Below are 25,315 nucleotides of genomic sequence, written 5' to 3'. Positions count from 1 at the left end.
GCTAGAGGCCACGTTTTCAGCGACAGATGGCTGCAAAGACCCAGAGCTGGAAAAAGACGGGAGTGCTGAGTAAGATATGACGCCAGATGGAGTCCAAGGTCATCCTGACTCCCCTAGAAGGCAAACGGGGCTCCGTGGTGATGGGGAAGGCAGGACGCGATCAGAGAAAAGCTGGGGACACGGGACCTTTTCAGAAACATCCCTTGGAAGAGGTAGGTCATTTCTTAGTCAAGGGGAGAGTGGCGAATTTCGGTTTTAGGGGCGGCTTCGAGGAGGGGAACCGCACAAGTACATACTTTGAAACATACTTGCCTCAGACCTCCCCCGAAATAAGGGACTGGGTCCCGTTAAGAAAATTGAAAGAGAAAAAATATATTATTATTTATTATATAACAGTGTCAACATTAACACCAAGACAGGAAAGGACTCCAACTCCGAGTTAGGACAACACACTCGATGAGGCGAGACTCGCTGGAGACCAAAAGAAGGAATCGGGGAGGCCCTCCGGAGGTGGCGTGGACGTGGCCCGTGGACAGGAGTGGTGGTCGTGGTGGGGACGGGACTCAACTTTTTTTGTTTTTTTAAGTTTTGAGGCGAAACGACAAAGTCACATTTTTTGAATTGTGGTTTCAGGCTACTGATTAGATCAGTAAATGGGGGTCTCGCGTGCAGACGTGAACGTGGGTGAAATGAATCTTGTCCGTGGGTTCTCTCTGTGACTGTCTCTCTCCCTCTCTCCCGCTGTCTCTCTCTCTCTCTTTCTCTCTCTCTCTCCTCTCTCTCTAGCAAATGTCTGTTAGGAAGCAGGCCGCGCTTTAGCTATTCTCGCTCCACTCTGGCACCATGCCGACCCCATGCACAGAGTGGTACTGGTGTGGGGACAGGGTCCTTGGCACGCCGTGGGAGTAGAGGAACTCAGACGGCTGCAGGCCGCCAGGGGACTGCAGGCCAGTCTGGGGCCCACACTGCCTGACCACAGGCTGGTGGGCCACGGAGGTCTGGTGCTGGAACATGCCCTCTCCGAGCTGGGGGGAGCCGTGGTTGGCGATGCCAGCCAGCCGGGGCACCAGGGGCCCCGAGGTGAAGTGAGCCGAGAAGTGTTGGTAGGGTAGCCTGTCCATGGGCTGCACGGTGGTGACGGTGCAGCTGCTGTAGGAGGGCATGCTGGGCCACGTGTTGCAGCTGATGTCCTCCAGGCTGGGCACCGGCTCGCTGGGCGGCGCGGAGCTGGCGTACATGCAGGCCTGCCGCTGGGCTGACTCTGTCCTGTAGGAGGCGCTCAGGCCCTGCTGCTGGGGGTAGCTGGGCCGGTAGAAGGGGTCCTCCTCGCTGGGCGATGTCTCCATGTAGGGCTTCTTGTAGGGATGGTCTGCGGTGGAACATTCTTCGTCTGCTAAGACAGGAGCAGAGAGACCCGTGAGGCCAGGACCAGCCACCCTACGACTAAAGGCAGACTCAAGTCCCCTAGGACCGAGTCCGGCCTCCCTTCCAACACAAAGGGGTGGACCGTCACGGTGGGGACCTGGCCATGGAGTTCTCGGCCCACGGTCTGACCTTTCTGAGCTCAGTCTCTCTGTCTGCAATACGGAAAGGGTAACGATGGCATTTTTCTACACGGGGAATCGTGGGGAATGAAATGAGAGAACGCGTGTTGGTCCAGAGCGCGGCACAAGGAAACACTCAATAAATCAGAATTATTGTTCCTGTTATCTTCCCTCCTCCCCGGCCGTAAATTCCACGAACGCAGGGAATTCCCAGCACCTGGTTCATACCTGGTAACAAAAACAGTAATAAAACCAGCGCTAACAGTAAAAACCACACACCGAGTGCTGTAGGTCCTCTCCATGAGATAGCCTAGCATTTCATTTCCACAGCAGCCCTACGGGGTGGGTCCTGCAATTATCCCCATTCCACAGAGGACAGAGAGGAGACACAGGGGTTAATACACTTGCCGAGGCCTCGTGTGGCTGACAGACCGTGGAGCCGGGATCAGAAGCCAAGCAATCTAACTCCCAAGTCCCCGCTCGCCAATGCCGCGCAGCACGGACAGAGGGCACGCAATAAATACCTGTGCAACGGATGGAGGGCAGGTGGGTGGACAAGCGGGCAAATGGACAAGCAGATGGAGCGTGGATGGATTTCCAAACCCTCTCCTGGAGCCTTACGGGAGCGCCTGGTTAATATCTGCTGAGTCAGCACAAGTTAAGGTGTCGCTGCTGAGCGGGCCCCCGCCGCTCCCGAGGCACAGGGGCGCCCTAGCGCCGGGCAGTGGGAACGTTCTGACCCCTTCGGGAACTAACGAAAGTGCTGGGCTCTCTCCTAGAGGGCAATCCTTTGACTCTGGACTACATCGCCAAACAGCTCCCCAGCCGGGGAGGGCGGCCTGGGTGTGGGGTCCACCCCGACACCTTCGTTTTCCTCGTTGTCACCGTGACACCCACAGGTAAGTCAGAAATCTCCCCAACCAAACATAGCTACGCCAGGGCTGTACCCACCGAGCAGCCTGCACGTTTCTTTTCAGCTATACTCTTTCTGGGCCACCTCTGGGACCCAGAGGACGCCCAAGGATTTGTCCGAACAAAAAAGTGAAAAAGGGCAGCCACCCTTCCAGGTGTCTGTCTACGTCATGCCAGATGTTTGAAGACACCCAGAAGAGCGAGTGACCACGCTGGTCACCTTTCAACTGGGCGTTGTTCTGGCGTCTTGAAGACATGGCCAAGACTCCATTTTTTTTTAATTTTTTTTTTTGTCCTGGTCGCCTCCCCCTCGATTTCTTCCCTCCAGTCTTCCTTCCACCCTCAGATCCATAAATCTGAATGTTTCCATTGTTGCTGGAGTCGGAACCTTCGGGTTTTCCATTTAACCAGGGCGTTCCCCTTTCAGTAATACAGCTGCAGGGTACCCTTGGCAGGAGGGGGGAGAAAGGCAAACCAACCGTTCCGAGTTTCTGATCCCCTTCCAGGTCTGTTACAAGTAAAAAAAAAGGGGGGGGGGGACAATAATATGCAAAAGGCTGGAGCCCATTTTGGAAAATCGTAAAATTACACATTCCAGTCTTTCGTGCCCCAAAGATCTGCTGCGGAGTCCGGAGAAAGGCCCGATCCTGGCTCATTGATGAAAGCGGGTCCCGAGCATTCTCAGATTCCTCTCGAACCTCACCGCATTGTAAAGAGATTCCAAAGGCAGCTTCCAAATCACAGCTTGCGATAAATGCTTTGGATGGCATCTCTGCGTTTATTTCGATTACGGTTTGGTTCCTGTCGTTTTATTGGGAGCCCGACAACTGATCGACTCTCCCAGACAAGTCATGTTTACCGTCCATGGTCAGGGAAGGAAGGGGCTGTAGGCCCCGGGCAAGTCCTGGGTGAGATGAGCCCACAGCTCGGTTTCTGGAAGGTCTGCAAAAAGCGCGGTCCTGGGACCCACCCGAGGACCTCGGAGAGCAGTAAAGCTCCTCCTGCTTCTGACCACCGAGCTCTGCACAGCGATGGGGAAAACCCTGGTCCCTTGCACTTTTCTGGATGCTGTTGATTCTGGAAAAAGTGGCTTTAATGACGAATCCAGAACATGGATTTTAGGGCACGGAGTTCTGTCTCTGGCTCTCGCTGGCTATGTGACCTTGAACGAACCACTGGGACCATGCCAATCTCAGCTCTTGACTGCACATGACGAAGATACAGAAATTTCGTGTAGGAATCAAGGTCCTAAGAAGCGCAGTCTAGCTTCTGTCTTCCTTGCGCGTAAAGGAAGTGTTTAAATCTTGTCTAAGTAACTGGGGTCGACTCTCTTTTATCTCTCTTTCCCCTTGGAAGACTGGACAGCTGCTCGGTGAAGGTCATCCAATACCTGAAGGTGTCTGGGTGGGTCCCAGAGCTGGGAAGCTCACGGAGCTGCTTTCAGATCACTAATCCCATTGAGCAGGTATCACCACCATTCTCGAATGGGTCATTTCCCTTGGCGGCCGGGTTCATTCAGACCGAGACCCCAGAGGCGGATGGTGAGCAGCCACTGCCTTGCTGAGTGATCTCCGGCAACACAGAAGTGGAACTACCGGTAATCCAGGCCTCTGACTCACCAGACAGTGCTCTTTCTGCTGGACGGCCCCAGCTTTTGAGCTTAGAGAAGGTGAAAGGGTGGTAACCTTGGCTCAGATGGATGGATTGGGGGGGGGGGATGGATGGATAGGTGGGATGGGTGGGTGGGGGGAGGTGTGTGGGGGGATGGATAGGTGGGATGGGGGGATGGATAGGTGGGTGGGGGGGTGGGGGGATGGATGAATGGGTGGATTTTAGCTCTTAGTTTAAAATAGAAGGGACTGGAATGCTGCTGTAGGACTATCCCTGATTGGGAAGCCATTCTCTGAAGCCATTCAACTTATTTTCTTCCTTATTACCTGTCTCCCCCAGTGGAACACAGGTTTCACGGGAGCAGAGAGCTCTGCCATCTTGCTCTTACCCCAGTACAAAGTAAGTGCCCAGGCAATATCTGTTTGACGAATGCATCCCAGATCCGCCCTCAGGTGCCCTCAGGTTAGATTGCTGCCGCAGGGCCTCAGCGATGGAGCCCAGCCTATTCGTCCTCTGCTTGCCCCTGAGAAATGGGGAGGGGGGACATCTCCCCTGGCTCAAGGAGCACAGGGAGGGTCCAGTGAAGGAAGCCTGTGAAGCTGCTCTAAGAAAGTGTATCACGCTGAGCAAATGCACCCTGCAAACCCTTTACCATATCCAGTGCCCCTTCCCCTTTCACCTCTGACTTCCCTTTGCATATCCAATGCGTGAATGGCTCGCCTAAAATCTTTATTTGGGTTGCCCTGGGTTTCTAATGGGGTGGGGGGTCGTCGGAGTGGGAGGGGGGGAAGGAAGACAGGCAAGTGCTCTCCCAGGCCCCGGGGTCCCGGCTGTGGTTGAGTGGCATTGATAAAAGACCTTCCCGGCTCCATCCATCGGGACAGATAGTTTGGAGACAGCTGGGCCCAAACACAAGGAGCCCTCTGGCCTGCCTGGCCCTTTGACATTTCATTGCGCTGGCCTCCCGGGCTCATTGGAAGGGAGACAGACAATGAGGGGAAGTCAGATAGGGAGTGGGGCAGCCAGGGGCCAGGGGAAAGCCACCCATGGAGTTATCACTTAACGGGAATCCCGAACTGGAAGGAAGCCTCCGCTGATTCCTTATCACTTTACAATGGAGGCTGATGATGAATTGCTTTTTTGTCGTCTCTGAGGCAGGCAGGACAGACAGAGCCTGGCTGGAATGTTCCCTGTCCCCAGGAGCTTTCTCTTGGGGGTGGAGGGAGGTGAGAAGGGCAGAGGTTTCTGGAAGGGTGAAAGGAGCCCGTACAGGGTGCGAGTCCCATGCACCCCAGTGCATAGGTCGCCCTGTGGATTAGGGGTGGGGCCACTCACTAGCTGGGTGGCACTGGGCAGGTTCCTTAGCCTCTCTGAGCCTCAGTGTCCTCATCCATGAAAAAGGGGTAATTCTTCACCTTGTTATCTCCAGCCCATCATCGAGTCCTGATTCCACCACGTCTCCCCACAGCCTGGTCTGAGCCACCGTGAGCTCGAGCCCCAGAGCCCCAGAGCCCCCTGCAACCTCCCAACTAAGCTCTGGTGTCAATTCTAGTCCCCTCCTATTCCGGCCAAGTGATGGCTTCAAAACAAACGGAATCCCGTCACTCACTGGTTTAAACCCCTCTGATGGCTGCCCTTCGGTGTCAGGATAAAACCTAAAGTCCTTGGAATGATTCACAAGCTCCAGCTGCCCTGGCCTTTGGTTCACTCCCCAAAGGGTAGGGGGCAGGCTCCCCATCTTCCCAGGGGCTGCACACGCCCTTTCCTCTGTGCCTGGACACCCACTATCCTCCTATCCAGCTACTCTGCGCTTAAATTCTTCCCCGATCCCCCCGAGTCTGATACCCCCTTTCAAGTTCATTAGCACTTTGAGTATCCCCTTTATGGCGTCTGATCACCATTTCCACCCAAGAGCCATATAATTAGATGTCACTAGAATGTCTGATCCGCTGTGACGAGCGAGCTGCACCAGGGCAGGCTGAGCACTTACTATGTCAGCTCCTGTTTTAGGTGTTTTACGAGGATGGTCTCATTTCATCCCCTAACAAGCCCACAGGGTGGGTACTGTTGTTATGCCCATTTTGCAGGAAAGGTAACTGAGGCTCAGAAAGTCAAAGCAGCTCGCCCAGGGCCAAACAGCTGGAAAAGTGTCACCTATGGCCATGTCTTGCAATGGACCAGCCACCAGCTCCAGCCTCCCCAGTGGCCACCTGAAGTTGACCACGTGTTCACGCGAGGATGCCACCAAGTACCCCGTGAAAGTCCACGGCTCCCGTCATCGCAAGCGGTTCCCCGGCCAGGCACGCGCGTGTAGGATGCTGCTGGAAATACTGAACCGAAAAAAGCGCCTTGATTCTCCGCAACCTTCTCTTTCGGCCTGGCGCTGATTTAACAGGCCGAGCTCCCTAATTCAAACCTGCTGAGCGCCTGACCCAGTCTCTAGAGCAAGTCGCCAGCGGAGGGTGAAGTTTTGAGATTGTTGCTGAGAAGCAAAGGGAACAGCACAGAGCGGTGGCTCGGGGCCCAGGGGAGCCTGCAGACCAGGCGTGGGTTCAGATTCCGCCTTCAAGAACCGCCCACACGTGGTTTCACCTTTCTGAGCCTCAGTTTCCCCATCTGTAACGTTGGTGAATAGAAGCACCTATTTAATAGCGTTACCGAAAAGGTTGCGGTCTGGACCCGAGGCAGGCCACCCTTAAGTATAACAGAAAACAGGATTTCCGGGCAGGGACCTGTGCTCCGTGAGACATTCCTCCTCCCCGCTCGTGCCTGAACCGGCAGACACGTTTGCAGGCATCTGGTCTGCAGCCCACCCGCCAGAGGGCCTGCCGGGAGTCGGGCCAAGGGGTCTGGGGGAGTGATACTGTTCAGGCCTCTGAGATCCAAGGAGCTTGGATGGGCTGCAGGTAAGTCCGGAAACCTCAGCCTCCACCCAGGTCAGCTCCCCAGCCTGAGCTTGGACCAAAGACAGCTCTTCCCTCCTTCAAAATGCAAAATGAGTAACTGTCACAGAGTCAACGTGGTGAGTTTCCTCGTGTGACTCCAGCTCCAGAGAAAGCCACCAAAGCTTCGTTTCCATTGGTCCTTATTACTGAGTTGTTGCTGTTTTTTTAAAGGGCCAAACCCTGGGCACAGGATGTCCAAAGGCACTACTGAGGCTTTGGGATACATCAGTCTAAAGACTAGGATCTGGGCCAGCCTGAGCCAAACAGCGACTGCCACTGAGTCAACCCTGCGCTAAACACCAGCTTGATAGCACGGCGTCCTCACACCAAGCCTATGAGACGGTCCACACAGGCACAGGTTTGTTTTTTTAAAATGAGGCACAGAGGGGTTAAGTGACTGGCTCCTAACCAAAATTTGCAACTGGCAAAGATATGATTCATCCAAACTGTCTGATTCTGCAGATCATGGGCATAAGCACCAGGCTACATGGTCCCATCCCCCTGTATCCATTTTCTGAAGCCTTCACCTAGGTGAGCAGCCTTCTCTTTGCTTCTCCCTGGGACACGATTTCTGGAGTGATACCTGCCACTTACTCAAGCATAGCTACCACTTCCCTGGGTGCTCACAAGTATCAGGTGCTCTAGGAAACTTAGCACCATTTACAAAGCAGGCCACTGAAGCACAGAGAGCCTGGAACACCTGCCTGAGATCACACAGGAAGCTGGTAGCAGACGTGAGACTCGAACCTGTGTTTCCATGGCCCCATTGTCTTTCCTGTCCTCACCCATCCTGTCTGCAGCTCACACCAAGCAATGGATCTAGTAAGCTGAGCTCAGCCACACCACCCATGTCACCTGTTTCCATTTGGGCTCAAAAAAACCCCCCAAAAAATGGGCCACCAGAAAGTTCCTTCTTTCGTCCCTTTGGACTCAAATGATTAAGGAAAAGCCATCCATTTCTTATTTGGCAAAGGAAACTATGAGTGTCTCAGACACCAGCCCAGTAGATTGAAAAAGGGGTGCAAAGAAGAAAAAAATCAGTTGTGATTTTCTTTCTTTTTCTTTCTGTGCTGATTTTGATCGGGAAAGGAAAGGAGAGCTCAGAATCCACCTGGGAGAAAGCCTGGCACATGAACTAAACCGGCACATCCAACGAGAAGGACGATCCCAGCAGCACGGCTTGTGATACAACCAGGCACGCTGGAAGCCACCTGCCTGTCCGCTAGTGAGAGTTTTGAGGTAATACTTCCTCTTCATCACTTAAAAAAAATAAAATGAGGCAGCTCTGGGTTCAGATATCTATAGCATATTCTGAAGTTTTAAAAAAATGCAAGCTGCACAATATATACAGTTGGAGAGTAACTGCTAGAAGTTAAAACAAAGCTATTTTTAGTTATGTGTGTGCGCGTGTGTACATGAATAAAACACATTTGGACCTTTCAAATAAGTTTTCCCCACGGAAGGAGCTAGAATTGGGGGAAAACATGGTTTACTGGTATGGTTTCAATTTCTTACAATCTCTGTGTACTTTTGTATTGTTTGCATTTTTAAAATAAATAAATGCAGTTATGTGTACTTTTATTTTTTTCCCAAGGAAAGGAAAGAAGTAGAGGAAGAGGCATGTTGGGCAGAGGATGTCACACTCACCTTTCCTCTTGGTGCAATGGTAAATTTGGCCGTGCTCCTGGGGCAGTGGGTATGGGTTGGGTGGGGGCAGAAGGTCCTGGGAGGGTCCGGACACACCATTCTCACACTGGTACTGGGACCCCAAGTTGGATGAGGTGGAGAGAGCTCGAGGCTCACTGCTGAAAGGGCTGTGGTTGGAGGCCACTTTTTGTCTCACTGTGCTCCTGGGAACCACGGGATATTCTTTACTGAAAGAGAGAAGATGGGAAATAACATCGATCGGTGTCCTGATACAGATCCTCCCACTGGCTGAACCACGGGTCAATGAATCCACCAGAAAAATCACAGAATAAAAACAAAGGGGTCTTTGATGAGCAAAGTGATCTAATTATACTCAAGTGCATCATATGCCTTGGATATACATATTTGGGCACTAACTTTTCATGCCTTATACATTAGGCAAGTAGGTTTATGAATAGTTCTACGTGTATGCAGAAAGGTAAATGAGTCAAGAATGGATAGTCAGGGATGATCCTAAATTACCCAACTCTGAATTTACTGCTTGTGCCTTAGAACTTCCTTTAGAGCTGCTGTACTTGTCACCACTGACATAATATTTAACTTCTCCATGCCTTTGTTTTCCAAGGGGTAATAAAAATCCCCAGTTCAAAGGAGTGTTGAGAGAAGAAATGACTGAATACATGTGAAAAAAACTGAACAATATTTGGCACATAATGAGTGCTCAACAAATGACAGCCATCATCATTATTGTCATTGTTAATGTATAATTGGTGTCCTTTGCAATCCATGCATTTTATTTTGTGCATTTAATCATATTATTCTAAGAAGTAATCTACCATCTTCACCAGACGAGCAGGGAGGTCCATGGCACTAAACAGGCTCAGCATCCCTGACCCAGAAGAAATACATATCAGTAAATTCCAAACGGAGCTGTGCTTTTTGCCATGACCCAGAACCAACTCTTCTTTAACTTAGTGCATTTTTTTAAATTAAGTTTTTATCCAAATAAGTTCAGCCTCACTCTGAGCAATAATATCTGTGAAATTATGGGCTTGTGATGCTAATTACAGTTCCTCTAGTGCTGCTAAAATAAATTCTTACCTATCAAAATCAAAGAGTACACCTGAAATCATCTCACAGAAGAAAACACTACACCTAACACATTTTGAAGGCTGCTGCATTAACCCATTTTATCCCCTCTATGACCATAGAAAGTAGGTGCCTTTCTTGTCCCCATTTTAAAGATTAGGAAACTGAGGCCCAAAGAGAGTAAGCAACTTGCTCATAGTCACAGAGCTGGAAAGAGACACACCAGAAACTTAACCTAACAGTCCCCTTAATGATTCTAGACAATCTCCTAATTACTTCCATTAATATTTAAAACACAATGTGCTTTATGGGGAGCAGGGGTTTGGGGTTCACCACTCCCACCCCTCAGGGGTATAACGACCTCCACTCTGGGCCCCTGCCTTTGTCTCTCATGTGAAAGCACGTCAGAGTAGCCAGGCAGGGGACACAAAGTGCCCGCCAAGTTTCCATGAGGCTCCAGACACCCTCAGGACACCCAGGGGTCTCCCAGCCGAGATTTCCCGTGGCATGTGCCATCTCAGAACCAAAGCTGGAGCCATCCCGTGCAGCCACACCACTCAGAATCTCCCCCTGGGTCCCACAGGCTGAAAGGAATGAAATTAGCTTTATAGTTCTTGCTTTGCGGCTCCAGCTACGTCATGGAAAATGAAGAAGAATTATAATAATAAAACATTAAAGTTGTCAAATCTCGCTGGCAATTCTATTTGGGTCTGCTTAGTGGAAGTTCTGGGCTGTCGGAGCTCCCCCAAAAGGAGGGGGATCTTAGTTTTACATTCTTAATGGAGATGGTTATTTTTTTTTAATTAAAGAAAATAACTCCCAAAAATGTTGGCTGAAGGAATTTATAAGAGAGTGTATCAATGGGCCCTGAGGAATTCTACGTTCCGCATTGCCAAACTGCAAAATTACTGTCTGGAAAGGGCAAGTCCTGCCTTTGATTACTAATGCTCACAGAGATGGGAAAGACGTTTCACCCCAATAACCACTTGTCCCTCACAGCGTGCTCCTCTCCGAGGAGCCTGAAACATCTTCCCCACCATCCATCACGCCTGAAAGACGACGGCTGCGAGCCCACCTGATAGGTGTCAAAGTAGGGGCGCGGGAAGGTGAAGTGACTTCTCAGTCAGTAGGAGATGGTAGAGACAAAGGGGAGGAAATGCTGCAATCAAACCACATTCGGGTAATTGTCACTGGGCTCATCAAAGCAACACGATCAGTAGCAGTACAGGGGAAAATCTCTGAAGTTCTTGTGATGAGAAGATAAATTATATTTCTCCACAGCTTGAGAGCATCATTGAAGAATCCAGGGCACAAGAGGATGAAAATGAGAGTTGAGAGGCCCTTGTGTATCAGGAAAGAAGGGTAGCAACAGAGGGCTGGTGTTTCATCACCAACATCACCACCATCATCATCACTACCATCATTACCATCATCACCATCATCACCATCAGTACCACCACCATCACCACCACCATCACCACTACCATCACCACCATCATCCTCACCATCACCACCATCACCACTACCATCACCACCATCATCCTCACCATCACCACCATCACCACCATCATCTTCACCACCACCACCATCATCACCACCACCACCACCATCATCACCACCATCATCACCACCACCATCACCATCATCACCATCATCACCATCATCACCATCACCACCATCACGACTACCATCACCATCACCACCATCACGACTACCATCACCATCACCACCATCACCATCATCACCATCATCACCACCATCACCATCACCACCACCATCACCATCATCACCATCATCACCACCATCACCACCACCATCACCATCACCACCACCATCACCATCATCACCACCATCACCATCACCACCATCACCACCACCATCACCACCATCACCACCATCATCACCACCATTACCACCACCATCACTGTCACCATCCTCATCTTCCTCCAAATCGCCCACATTGTCCTGTGTCTCCTGATGTCCCAGCCGCGGTACTGGTTGACTTAAATGCTTTCCCTCATCTGATGCTAGCAAGAACTCCACTTCATCGGTATGATTAGATTTACTTTAGAGGTAAAGAAATTAAGTTTCAGAGAGGTTAAGCAACTTGTCCCAGACCACACAGCTAAGAAGGGTAAAGCTGAGTGTCAGGCCGGGTCAGTATTATTCCAAAGCTCTCGCCAACTTACACTTGGTAATAGGAAACCGCTGCCCTCATACCAACTGCTTGGGCAACAACCGTCCTGTGATAAAAAGCTTCCTGGTGATAACAGGGCTGGGCATTGGCTACACCCGGGCAGTGTCAAGGTCTACGCGCCGAACTGCTGACCCTATTGTTAGAACCTGTCGTTTACTGTCCAGTCCCCTGCTCTTGGCGGTGTCCACAGCTGCACCCGATCCTGCCAGCTCGCTCTGCCTCGTCTGGGCTCACAGGGCACCCGCCGAGGGTCCCGAGCTCCTTGTTCCGCCCTGGGAGTCGGCGCCGCAGCCCAGCTCCTCCTGGGCCCTCACATTCTGTTCCACGTGAGCGAGTGCACTGAATGACGCCATTGTCGCCGGCTCTGGGTTGTAAAACGTTACAAGGGAATATTGAAACCCGCGGCCAAGCTGCACCCACAGCGTGCCGCCAGCTAACGAGCGCCCCTGAGAACCTTTTTCCACCGCAGCGGCTGAATCGGCCTTTTCACGGGAGCAGGTGGCCGGCTGCTGGCGCTGGGCGACGGCGGTGGTGTCCCCTGCGCTGCTTACTCAGTTCCTGGCAGCCTTTCCCCAACAACTGGAGCAGTGCAGAGGGGCGAGGCTGGGGACTGTAACATTCCTGTTCTCGGGGAGCACTCCAGGCTGTGCTTAAATTCACAGAGGGCCCCACAACCCCAAGACAGCGTTCGCGATTTATTAACCTTCTAATATGCTTGGGGAAGTCATTTTTTAAAATATGTCTTTATTAATTTCAGAGAGAGGAAGGGAGAGGGAGAGAGAGAAACATCAATGATGAGAGAGCCATTGATCAGCTGCCTCCTACATGCCCCCACTGGGGATTGAGCCCGCAACCCGGGCATGTGCCCTGACCGGGAATCGAACCGCGATCTCCCGGATCCTAGGTTGATGCTCAACCGCTGAGCCACACCAGCCGGGCGGGGAAGTTATTTTGATGTAACGCGTGGACGCGAGAGGAATGGGTTCGCCCCAGGTGGCATTTCGCTCAGTCTGGCAAGAACCGCTCTCTCCTTGGCACCCACAATTGTTCTGCTGCTGGGTGCCCACCGCGTCAGCAAGCTGGACAAGGGATGGTGGATGCCGGTCGTTCCGTCCGGCTGGTGAGGACTGGGGCCCACAAGAAGTCACCTAACCTCCCCACCGTTGATTTAACCAGGGCTGGAAGCTCCCAGGGGCACCGAGAAACTCAAAGACACCTCCCTCTCTGGCCTGCAGCACACAACTCTTAGGACAACTTCAGTTTGAGATCTGGGGGCTCCCCTGTCACATCTCTAGGCCATTTAATGTCAGGCACTCCAGGCTGGGGCTCTGAAGCCAGGCTGTGTGGCTGGGCCTTCCTTCAGGCCCCGCTGAACTTGGCCATGAGGTGCTGGCTAGGCTCCCCCTTCCTCTGAGCCTCAGGCTTCTGTCTAGAAAATGGGAAGAAGACACGCCACCTCTCGGGGTTAGAAAATAATACGTTGCACAGAAAGGCTTAGCGCCCTTCTGGGTGGCTCAGTTGGTGGGAGCACTGTCCCGTGCACCCAAAGGTTGTGGGTTCAATTCCCGGTCAGGGCGCGTAGGAAAGGCAACCAATCGATGTTTCTCTCTCACAGTGATGTTTCTCTCCCCCCCTTCCTCTCTCTCTAAAATCAATAAAAACATATCCTTAGGTGAGGATTTAAAACAAAAAGGCTTAGCACCCCAAAGCAACAGCTCCCGCAGGAATGCTAACTGTTCTGTGTACTAATCTAAACGTCTCCTGTCCTGGGGGGGGGGGGAAAGAACCCCTCCCGGGGAGCGGGTCTCTAAAAACTTCATTTCTAACGTGGGAGCATTAACCATTGGGGTAGGGTCGCTGAGAAACGGGGCTTAGAGTGGGGAGGGCTCGGGACGGGGAAACCTCTCTAGGGGGTGGATTTCAGACGTGACTGCAAACTGTAACGCCCGCGTTTCTTTTTTTTTTAAAATTCTCACTCCTGAGCCCACCCCCCAGAGACTCTGATCTTTGTTCCCCTGCAGTGTAGCCTAGACATGGGGAGTTTTAAAAGCTCCCCAGGAGAAAGCAGCCTTATGCAAAAGGGTGCACACTGAATGATTCACGTACGAAATTCTAGAACAGACAAAACCAACTGACAGCGACAGGAGCAGGGCACCGACTGCGTCCGCTGGGGAGGCCGGGCCGGAGCTCACCGGGGTGGGGCACGCGGGCACTTCCCGGGGTGCAGGGGTCTCTATGTGGCAACAGAGGCCTGGCTGGGACAGGTGTGTGCATTTGGCCAAAAGTGAATGGTGCACCTGAGGTCTGTGTATTTCCCTGTATGTAAATTTTACCTGCCGTAAAATTTAATTAACGACATGCACGCCGAAGTCTATGGGGCGGAATGGACTCAGTCTGCAACTCAGTGTGAAATGCAATTTAGTTAATATTTTTCTTTAAATAATCAACTTGTTAATTCCTGTTAGCCTCCCTCCCTCCGAGCTTACTCTCAGAGCAGTAACGTCTACGGAATCAGTCCGTCTGGCACCCTCTCAATTCATCGTCTTTGTCACCAAGGGTAGAGACGCTGCAGTTTGGGAAATACTGGTTTTTAGGATTAGATGTTTTTTTAAGCCACAGGCTAACCTTTCAAAAGAGCCTTGGCGCATATTTTAATCAGTCTGCTGGAGACGGGGTTTTTAAATGATTTGATTTTCTTTCTTCTGTGTGCTCTCCCATTTTTATAAGAAACAGTTGTTGCTTCTGTAACTAGAAACTATAAATGAAGGTTGGAAAATCACTAAGGCACCATCTGCATTTTTCCAAACATGGAGTTAGGTGAAGAGAGATAGTGGGGTCCATGCCCAGACGTTGGCCAAGCTCATCCAAGAGTGACTTCTGCGGGCGAACCTCAAGTTCACGCTCAGCCTCCGCCCAACTGCTGGACGCGGAGGAAGTTTCGCCCCTCCTGCTTCTCTCCCCAGCAGCTGTCACCGGGTGTGTGTGGAACAGGAAACAGGATTAGACGATTAGCGGTGAGCAGGCCGGTCCGGCCTGGACGTTATCTAGGCCGACGCCGGACAGCCACCTTCCCGGGACACTTGTCACTACCTGCTGCAACCTGGGAGTTGGGACCACAGCCCAGAATAAATTCTGAGCAAGGGCGAAACGGGGAGCAATGGGGAATCTCACCTCGCACCAGATACATTTTACTGAGCCTGAACTAGGCGCCCAGCCCTCTCCAGGCGTTCTCTCATATCATTCTTACAGGAACCCTAGACAGTGAAAGCTGCATTTGCACCCATTTTACAGATGAGGAAACTGAGGCTCCATGGGGTTCAATTACTTGCCCAAGGTCACATGCAGAGCAAGGACTGCACCCAGGTCTGTCTGACTCCAAAGCCTTCTATTGCAACCACCCTGCTTAGTCTCCTGTCCTTCCCATGGGCCATGTCCAGGAAATTGGACAAAAGACCCCATACACACGCCCCACCTGGTGACCACTTAGCCCTCTCGCTCCCCAACACAGCTCCTAACACAGCCACAAAGGCCAGTGGCTCTCGGGCTGAGAGGTTTGGTCCCGCCTGTCAATGACTGAGCGCCTACGACTACCAGCCAGGCTTTCCCGCCCTCTGCAGAGCCCGGCCGGAAAGCCATCTAACCAAGCCCTCCCCCAGCTCCACGAGGGGTGGCGAGGGGGGCCTTCAGGCCCAAGCAGAATCAGCTGCCTAGTATCTACCCGCTGTGTTCAGACCTTCAGGGCGAGTCCGCAGGATCACTGAAGTTTGAGCTCTTAAGCACCTGGGCCTCCCGCCCGGCTCCCCTCCCCCCTCTATCACCTGCCCAAGCAGCTTCCGGAGCGCAGGGCCTGGCCTGACGGGGAGGGCAGCGAGGGGACCCGGGAGCAGACAGGGCCGGCCGTCTGCGGCCAGGGAAGCCTGCTGGAGGGGGAAGCCTGCCGGAGGGGGAAGCCTGCTGGAGGGGGAAGCCTGCTGGAGCTACCAGGTGAGCCTAGTGATGGGCAGGGAATGGCCAAGTGCAGGAGGAGGGGACAAAGTCTGAGGCAGACCAAACGTGTTGTTCAAAGAGCCAAAAGTCAGGGAAAGAATTCGGTTTGGGACATGGTTGGAGAAGAGGGCACTGGTGAGGGACAAAGCTGGGGAGAGTGGCCAGGCCTGAGGGGGCGCGGTCAGCCCCTGAAGGGGTCTGGGCCTTCCATAGGGATGACCACGGGGGGCCCGGGCTGTTCCAGCTGTGGAGGGGCCTAGTCTCCTCTGTGTTTTACGAAGCCGTCTTTAGCGGCTGCCTAGAGAATGTCCTGGAGGGGACCAGGCCCGAAACCAGGTCTAAGTCAGTCAGGAGGCTTCTGCGGGCAGGGCCGGTGGCGGCCAGAATAGACAGGCGGGAGGGGAAGGGGGCTGGGCTCTGGGTTCTGGGATATGTTAAGAGGGTAGAATCCACTGGTGAAGCTTGAGTGGGTGACTCAAAACACCTTAATCCAGGAGATGAGACTCTGCCACAGACAGGGCTGGGAGTGTGAACCCGGCAGAAAGAAAAACCTCGCACTCTGAGCCCAGGGCCACAGAGAGCTTGACCCCTCTCAGCTTTCTGTGTTGTTGGTCGTCAACTGTTTCACTGGTCAGAAGCTAAATCCAACTCCAGCTTCAAAATGTAGACGGTTAATGCCAATTTTTAAAAAAATAATAATTTAAGAACTTGCTTGTCTTAGTCAAAAAAGGCATCTTACTAATCCACAATCATGTAGAAAACCAGTTATGACCAGGGAGTGTCTGAGTGGGGTGTGCACACCTGGAGATAATGACGTGTTTATCTTTATTAAGATACAGTCAATAGACATTATATTAGTGTCAGGTGTGCAAAATAGTCAACACTAATATACCTAATGAAGCGATCACCACACTAGGTCTAGTCGCCATCACCCAAGGTCATCACCACATTATTGACATTACATCCGAGCAACTTCTTTCTTTTATACCTGGACATTTGTACCTCTCATTCCCCTTCACGTTGCCCTTTATTTTCCACAAGTGTGCAAAATCGGATCTGCTAAGCCTGCTGCCTAAACACAATGTCCATGGCTCGCATTTCCAAGCCCAATGTTAAAACCACGAAGCTGGGCCCTTCTCTCTGTCTCAGTTCTCTGTGGTCCTTTGAATGAGCCTGGCTGTCATCTGTCTGACTCTCCCTCTCTCTGTCTCCCAGAAAGAAGGAAAAGCTTCCTAAATGACCTCATCTTATTTTGAAACACGAAACCCACCAAAAGGGGAAGAAAAAAACACACAAAACGCCCACTTTCTTGGTCAAAGGGATCAAGATGTATTTCTAACTCTCTTGCCATATGGTAACTTATTTTGGAAGCATATCAAGAGGCAGGGAGAGTGTTTGACAAAATTGGCGATGCTTGTACAATCCCTTCAAATCAGACCCAATTCCCACGATATACATTTGCCGCGGCCCCTTCTATCCATCACATCAGCGACTGTGACCACAGGATATGTAAAAATATGCAGCGATTTTTATCACCATCTCCCAGTCCCCGGTGCCCCGGACACCACGTGGTGTCGAGTTTGTCTGCGTTTCACCCCCAGGAAATCAAGTCGTTAAGTTCCCTTTCATTGACCAAGAGCTGTTGCCAGAAAGAAAGTCATTCATCGCCGGGGACTTATGGGAAGAAAGAGAGGGTTTCACTAGGAGGAGACAGCAAAGGAAGAGCAGCTACGGGTAGCTTTGCTCCCTGGGCGCACGCAGGAGGCCCAGTTCTCGGGGCATCCCGCCCCCACACTTCCAGGAGCCACTCCCCAGGTTGCCCGACAGAGGAAGCCACATGTGAAGATGATCTTAGAAAGTGGGGGGCCCCTTCGCCTGATGGCTGAAGGGGCCCCATGTCTCTGTACCTGGCTGGCTGGCGGAGGGGAGGCGCCCCGAGGCTGGGGGCTCACCTGCGCTGTTCGGGGGGTTCATGGAGAGGAGGGAGCCCAGGAGCCCAGGGCCTTACCTTTGCATTCTTGACATTCTGTGCAGCTCCATGTCGTCGCTGCCCCGGAATCCTTTGGCAAAGGGGTTATTCTCAATCTTCAACTGAGTGATCTAGAGAAAGGAGAGAGCTGGTGTTTACATGATCCCCACAAGGCAACCTCAGGACAGGAGCCGAGACTGTTGCAAAACGCAGCCTCTGGCAACCAAAAAATAAATAAAATTCGCAAATCAAGCCAGTCCCATCAACGGGATCCCCACCCCCACCCCGCCACTTGCTTCAGGTGGAAGCTTTGAAAAAATGACCTAGATCAGACTGCTTTTAAACAGAGAAAAATCGAGATGGGGTTTGCCCATTAGAGTCACACTCGACATCATTTCCTAGTTTCAGGTGGATTTTGCTAGCTCAGGTGGAAAACGGTGTCTAATTAAATAAACACCAACGGGTAGAATTTAACATACACAATGGTGTGGAACAGCTGCCAAACCGCTCTAATTTTTTAGGCAAGGAGGAGAGGGCCCTCCTCTTGGATATCTTTGTTGCGATGTACAAAGTTCAGTCACAGGACGGGGTCTTTGGTTCCAGGCCCGGAACATGCATGTCAACCATCAACATATATTCCATTAGCAGGAGTGAACAGCCCCAGACCCAGAGGAGAGAGCACCTCCATCTAGCATTTGCCACAGGTACCTCCTGAAAGCCGGGCGTGAGTTAATTTCTACAGGTCATGTTGCTCTGCGGACACCAGGGCAGCGTACGTCAGGGTTCGGTCACTCGAGCCTGACCTTCCCCGTCACCGTCGTATCTAAATCGCACCTGTACACTCGTCTGTTTCATATTTTTATTTCAACCTAATCACCTTTTACTTCGATTTATTTCATACAAAACATTCTATCCCGTCTCTCTCTGTCAAACCAGCGTCACTTGCTGGTGGAAGGAAAGAAAACAATCGAATCCAGCTCTCCCTGCTGGTACCCGCAGGCGGCTCCACCAAAGGCCTGCTTTCTCCGCTCCGAGGGGAGATGACGCTTTCCCAGCCGCCTGTAACCCAAGGGCACTCGCACTGTCGCCCTGGCGTTGACCAGAAAGACCGTCAAAGGGGGACTTCCTGTGATTGCATCGTATTCAAGTAACCCCCGCAGTCACCTCATCTGCGCCCCGCAGTATCGTTGGAGACTTTGGGAAACTGTGGAGTGGACGTAATTCACGAAGGCGCCCTCCAGTCAGCCCCTCTGGGGGCAGGCGTTCGGGTCTGTTGTCCAGAAGACGCGGCTAACTGGGGGCGTCTACCCCCACCATCCTGGACGGGCGTCGGAGTGCGAAGTGCGCATACGTGCGTGTGCATCACAGCGATATATGTGGGTTGAATATATTTTAAAACACGTGCTGTGATTCCAATCGTATGACGTTTTGGAAAAGACAAAACTAGGGAAACAGTAAAAAGATGAGCGGCTGCCAGGATTGGAGGGGAGGGAGGGAGGGATGGGCAGGCAGAGCACGGGGGTTTTAGGGAGGAAAGCTACTGTTAGGAGCCTGGAATGGCGGTCACTGTCATTAAGGGTTTGTCCGGGGCCACAGGATGGACAACACCGAGGGTGAGCCCTCACGGAGACTGGACTTTGGGTGAAATGACCCGTCAGTATCGGCTCAGCGATTGTAACAGATGTCACACTCTGGTGGGGACATTGATAATGGGGGAGGCCTTCGTGTTTGGAGGCACATAGGAAGTCTCTGTACTTTTTGCTCCATTTTCTTGGGAACCTAAAACTGCTCTAAAAAAAAACACTAAATTTTTAAATACGTATGTATGGGTATTTATGTGTATACACATTTCCTCTCCCTCATTTTAAAAAAAACACAAAACTGTACCCATTCCTGCAGCTTTCTGATTTCAATGTGACTCTTCAGAATGAGTAGAAAAGTCCACAAAATCCCTTTAAAAAATGGTCTTTAAAATTCGGGCTCCTGAGTCCAGTTCTGTTTTGGGTCTGAAAGCCCATCATCTAATGGGTCTTGTCACAATAAAATGCAACACACCTGGACCATGAGTCACTTTTTTTTTTTAAAAAGGGCGGGGGATTCTCAAAAAGTTAAGTAAGAATTTGATCACTGAAGATCTAATGAGAAAATGAGCTCTTGCCCCACTCCCTTTGTCCCCTCCCCTGCAGTCCCAGCCACCAGTCCCTGAGCGGATTGAAGACAAATGGGAGATGGCATCGGGTCTGAATTAATGCCCAGTTCATGACATCATTGCTCTAGCAAGAGCTCAGGACGAAAATATTAGCCGAGAGAAAAATATAAGGGTGGGTTTGGATATTTTATCGGTCAAAATCGCTCAAGCCCATTTCTTGCAAATAGTTTAGTTGTACCTAATTCCTGCACTTACCGCCAGTCCCCAGAAAATGGGATTGCGCAGGATACATGCAATCTGCTACATGGACACTTAGGTGTGTTGTTCTTGCGTGTGTCTTGCTTTGGAGACTGAATATAGATGCCTACAGGACGTAAGGACGACCCTTGGGAGATGTTAACACGCAAGCTTAGCTGCAGGTGAAAATGTCCGTCTTATTCCGTAATAACGATGTCTTCTTTGTTTCGGCCCAGACAGTAACCCTGCCCTTGACTTTCCCTTCCGATGTGCTGAGTGTCAGCCGGCTCACTCACGGGCACACAAACACACACACACAGATGCACCGTGATGTCTGAGCTGCACCAAAAGGCTCCCCTGAACCTGACTCCACACTCCCTCCGCAAGGAGCCTAAAGCTGGATATCCGGGGGAGGGGGTGGGGGAAAGTACAAATATAAATGCCAGCTCCAACCAGTGAGACAGAGGTTGTAAAAATTAATGAGAATAATTGTTGTGAATTCTTGCTTTTGAAAAAAAAAAAAAAAGAAAAAGAAAAACCTCTCACGAGGGCCAAAAATCTTAATTATGTCTCTCTATTAGGGGTTCATTTCCTGGTCCCAAGCAGAAAGCTCATACCTCATAAATACAGGCTCCTTACACAATGATTTAAGCAGGAGGCAAATGCCTTTTAATGGCAAAGTAAGTTAATATCGGGGGACAGGCGAGCTCGCATACACAGCCATTGTTGCAAGAGCAGGGAAATGAAATGGCCACGTGACCTTTTTTTAACACCTAAATATTTCTAGGGATTGCTCCCGGAGCTGCTGACAACTCCAGCGAAAACCTTACAAAAACGTGTTTCACGGAGCGAGCGTCGCTGGGGAAGATTCGAGTGTTTAAATATCTTTTCCAAGCTGTCAACCATCTGGGGAAATAACTCCCAAATCCAGCTCGGGATCGCAGCTGGGCCGAGGAAACGCGTCGTGTCATTAGCAGCCCGCGTGGACGCCGGCGTGTGACTGCGGCCTGTGGAATGAACCCCGCCGCATACCTGCGTCCACCTGGTACCTGCGTCCACACAGAGATCCTTGTCATCGCTGAGCCCTTCTCACTGAAAAATCGGTGGCTCCTACTTTCCCAAATTGCCTTGGCAATTGAATCACACGGATTGCTTTTCTTTCCCTGCCCACTTATCCAAAGCATCACGCTGGGCAGAGAGGCCTCGAACTGACCACATGATCGGTGGATAAACGAAGCCCCAAAGACTAACCTTTTGTGGTTTTGCAACCACGGTAAGAAGAACTTATTGCAAATCTCAGCCTTTCAGATTCTAAAATAGGGTAAGAAGGAGTTTGCCAGAGCCTGCGATTGGGATGGAGCTGCCCTGTTAATAAAATTGAGCAGCAACCGAGTAAGACAATGGAATTTCCACTAACACTCCGAGCTAAGCCTGTGCCAGGGTCTATGCCACACCCTTCCACGGGTTATCTCACGGAAATCCTCACAGCGATAACAACATATAAGCCTTCAACTATCCCCATTCTACAGATGGGGAAAGCTGAGCTCGGTAACTTGCTCAAAGTCAAATGGATCTGAACCCAGGCAGTCTGCCTCCGGAGTCCCACCTTAACCCCATGCGGTGGCAAGAGCTCAGGTGGCTTCTACCCATGAAGTCAGGGGTCTCAACACCTGGTCCAGGTGGGACAATAACAAGACAAGAGGCCACAAATAACACTCAGCCCGGCCCGCGGATTTAAGTCACACATCATATATCCACGTGGGGCCCGCTGGCAGCAGCCCTGGACCTGAACTGGAAAACAACTGCTTTAGGCTTCCTTCTGACGAAGAAAGTAGGTGCCTCGCGTGCCTCGAGACTGAAAAGGGAGGGGAACCTCACAGCGGGGAGAGTGATGGAAAGATGTCTCCCCAGAAATCCCTCTTCTGGGTGTCAGGCTGCCTAAAAAGACCTGTATGTGCAGCTCACCTGGGTTCCCTGGACCAACCAACAAAGAAAACAAGCGACTACGGCGTGTGGTCATCAAATACCCAAATACCCAAATGCGTACTTGGAGATACACATTTTTAGACCCATGAGCATTGAGACACACAATCTCCTCGACTCTGCTTGAAATTCACACGCACACACACCCCCTGGACAAGCTCCCTCATGCAGGGAGACCACTAAATCTATTCATTGGAGAAGACATTTTTTTTTAAAAGTAGAAATTTGATAGGGCACACACATATCGAATTATAATGTCATACATCGGAAATGTATATAATGTTAGCAACCAATGTTACCCCCATAAATTTAATTTTTAAAGATGAGAAAAACATAGAAATTGGGGGTGGGGGGAGTCAGGTATATTCACAAGTGGTTATGGTGCTAGTTTCCTGCACGGAACTAATCACATTGTGTACTTGCAACATTGTAGTTTATTATGTGACAATTATGCCTCCATAAAGCTGTAAACAGAGAGGAGAGAGAACTCCCCATAGCTGCCCAGGCCTGATGGACCCCAAGATGGTAACTACACAGTGCTGAGGAATTTGCCCCAAAGGACCTGCCCATCCACATGTTTCTTTAGCAGGTCACTGTCCTATGTCCACCACTTCCTGTCCTTTCTGTATGAACTTGGGCTTTCTTGGGAGGGAAAAAAAAAAGACTCGATATACTTTTGGGCCCTCAGTCAGGTCTGGGAGCCTCTAAGCACACACGGGTTTACAGCAGGGATGGGAAACAGGTTTCCAGCAGCCAGACTTCAAGGAGCCTGCAATGGTTTTGCAACTTTCAGGGCATTTAGTCTTAACGTTTCTGCTCTCGTAGGTTTCACAGATGGGGAGAACTCTGCCAAATCTTCTTTCCCCTTTAAAAAGTCGTTGCTTTTGGGGAACAGCGAATTTTCTTCTGGAGGGAAGCTCTCTCCAGACCTGGGCTCCCAGGCAGGCCTGGTGGCCTAGAAGGGACCATCCATCACAGCCTGGCCTGGTCGCTGACAATCTGAATTTGGAGATGACCCCGCAGCTTTCTGTAACTACCCCGGCTTCCCGAGGGGGGCTCACCTAGCACCCACTCTGTACTGGAACGACCTTCAGTGGGTGGCCAGGTGGATGACTGGAGTCTGTAGGGTGCTGTCACCCTGCTGGCCTCCCCTGCTGGCTCCCCGGCCTATCTGACTCCGTTATCTTGCAGGTGGGGGCAGGCGCTGTGGAGGGGGAGGGGCGCCACCATTCCCACATCCATCTCCTTAAGTTGTCCACGTGACCCGCCCTCGCCGATCCCATATGGAGCCCTCCGCTTTCCCCTGCAGCAGCTCCCTAACCCCAAATCACTGCCTAATACTCTCAACAGGCTTCAACTGCGCACTGGCTGAGTCTCCGCCCCCTCCCCGCCAGCACCCATCTCCTGCCTTTTCCAGATCCCCGATCTTTTCACAACAAGCCTCAGGAGTCATTTAATCCCGCTTCCCACCCAGTGCGATGAACCCACACGCCCTCGGGTTTCTAAAGAACAGACGCGAACCATGACACGTCAAGAGAGAGAGTAGATGGCACTCCCCGGCCTGTGGTTGCGGGGCACCCCGTTCCCATGGCACTGTCCAGCTTCCAAATGCCCAAATCAGACTCCGGATTTCAAACCCCGAGGGGTCTGCCATGGACAACCTCGGGCAGCATGCCACCTCCGCCCTGAGCGGCAGCCACCCCCTCCCAAACAACGCAGGGGCCGCGTGCCTGACCCCCCTCGCCAAGCTGTGGTTTTGCAGGATCCGATCCGAGTCCTGGGAGCCGGGCTCTAGGCTGCTGATGGCGGAGAGCGCGCGGCTTTACGTTTTGTTTTTGTTTTAACAATGAAGACCTTGCTTTCCGCATGTGGTTGGGGGGCAGGGGGATCAGAAATCGCTGAAACCAATTAGAGAAGCATCTGGAAAATCCCAGCCCAAGGTTTCCGGCAACTTTGCCACCTGCCTGCCCGGATTGGAGTTGAAATGCATCCAATAGGCAGAGCAGCGGAGGGAGGGGAAGGTGGAGGCTGATCCCCACGGAAAAGTGGCCCCAGGAAGGGTGGCCCCGGGGCCCCACCTAAGAGCTCGAGTCATGCAAGGACGGAACCTCTCTCCTCACTGAGCATTTCTTGAGTGGGGTTGGATGATGTCTCCTTGTATTTGAGCGCTTGGGAATCTAGGGTTTGGTAACTTTGTTTCTAACTGGGGTGTGCGTGTTTGTGTATGTGTGTGTGTTTGGGGGGGAGGGGAGTCTGCCAAACCGTGAATATAATAGGAAAAAGCTACAATCCTTCGCAGCCGTCCCAGGCCCGGCCCCCGGGGTAGGCGCTGGTGCCCGCGGTTCAGGCCGCCCCCGGCCCAGCTTCCGCGGGAGACCCGCCGCTCGGGCAGCCCCAGGCCCTTGGTGGGGTAGGGACTCACCTTGTGATTCTGGTAGGAAGTCACCGCGATAAACGCCGTCTCAGGAAAGACGTGGGTGCAGAAGGCAGTATTTTTTGAGCCAAATCCATTATTTTCGTCGGCTTTCACGATGTGTAATCTGGGCTGGTATTTGTGCATGGAATTTAGAATAATCTAAAAAATAATAAAGAAAACGAGATTGTAAGAAAAATGAAAACCCCTTTGTTTCCAGATAAAACCCCGCTCTCCGCCCCCCCCCCCCAAATTCGCCTCCTCGTAGAGGCTCTCGAAAAATAGTCCGATTTTCTTCCCCCTCCTGTTTTGAAAAGGGTCCAGTGATTTCATTAAAAAGAAACATTTCAAAAATGACAATTTCCAACCGAAAAAGCCAGGGTAATATTCCAGGAATCTACCCAAAGCACACACGGCAGTAAATCAGAATTCTTAATAAAGTTTGCTTAATAAATTAACTCCCTACGTAGGGCACTTTCCGGCCCCCAACGGGAGCAAAGCAAGTCTGGAGCTAGGGACTGGTGCCCCGGAAAGCGTGCGGGACAATTTTTGGAATTAAAGGGGAGAAGAAATTAACAAATAAACAAATACAAATACCACCCCCCGAAAAACACACACAACAACTCTAAGAG

The 25,315-nt window shown here is 51.5% G+C and overlaps 1 protein-coding gene across 3 annotated transcripts in view; it reads right to left on the bottom strand.

Moving 5' to 3' along the window:
* Positions 1-25,315, bottom strand: part of TBX5 (T-box transcription factor 5) — a 38,698-nt gene that overhangs the window by 764 nt on the left and 12,619 nt on the right. For 2 of the 3 annotated variants that reach the window (XM_016203103.2, XM_016203104.2), the window contains exons 6-9: positions 24,693-24,845; positions 17,941-18,032; positions 8,660-8,886; positions 1-1,390 (exon numbers count right to left, since the gene is read on the bottom strand). The exon at positions 1-1,390 is cut by the window's left edge and continues 764 nt beyond it. In XM_016203103.2, the coding sequence (XP_016058589.2) occupies positions 816-1,390; positions 8,660-8,886; positions 17,941-18,032; positions 24,693-24,845 (1,047 nt within the window). In that variant the 3' untranslated portion in view covers positions 1-815. Of the gene's footprint in view, positions 1,394-8,659; positions 8,887-17,940; positions 18,033-24,692; positions 24,846-25,315 lie in introns of all 3 variants that reach the window. The other variant, XM_087828473.1, reaches the window with a different exon arrangement.

Source organism: Miniopterus natalensis, chromosome 20 (assembly GCF_054644295.1).
Source record: "Miniopterus natalensis isolate mMinNat1 chromosome 20, mMinNat1.hap1, whole genome shotgun sequence".
Classification (NCBI taxonomy): Eukaryota; Metazoa; Chordata; class Mammalia; order Chiroptera; family Miniopteridae; genus Miniopterus; species Miniopterus natalensis.
The sequence above is the reverse complement of the archived record's forward strand: the minus strand, read 5'-3'. Positions and strand labels throughout refer to the sequence as shown.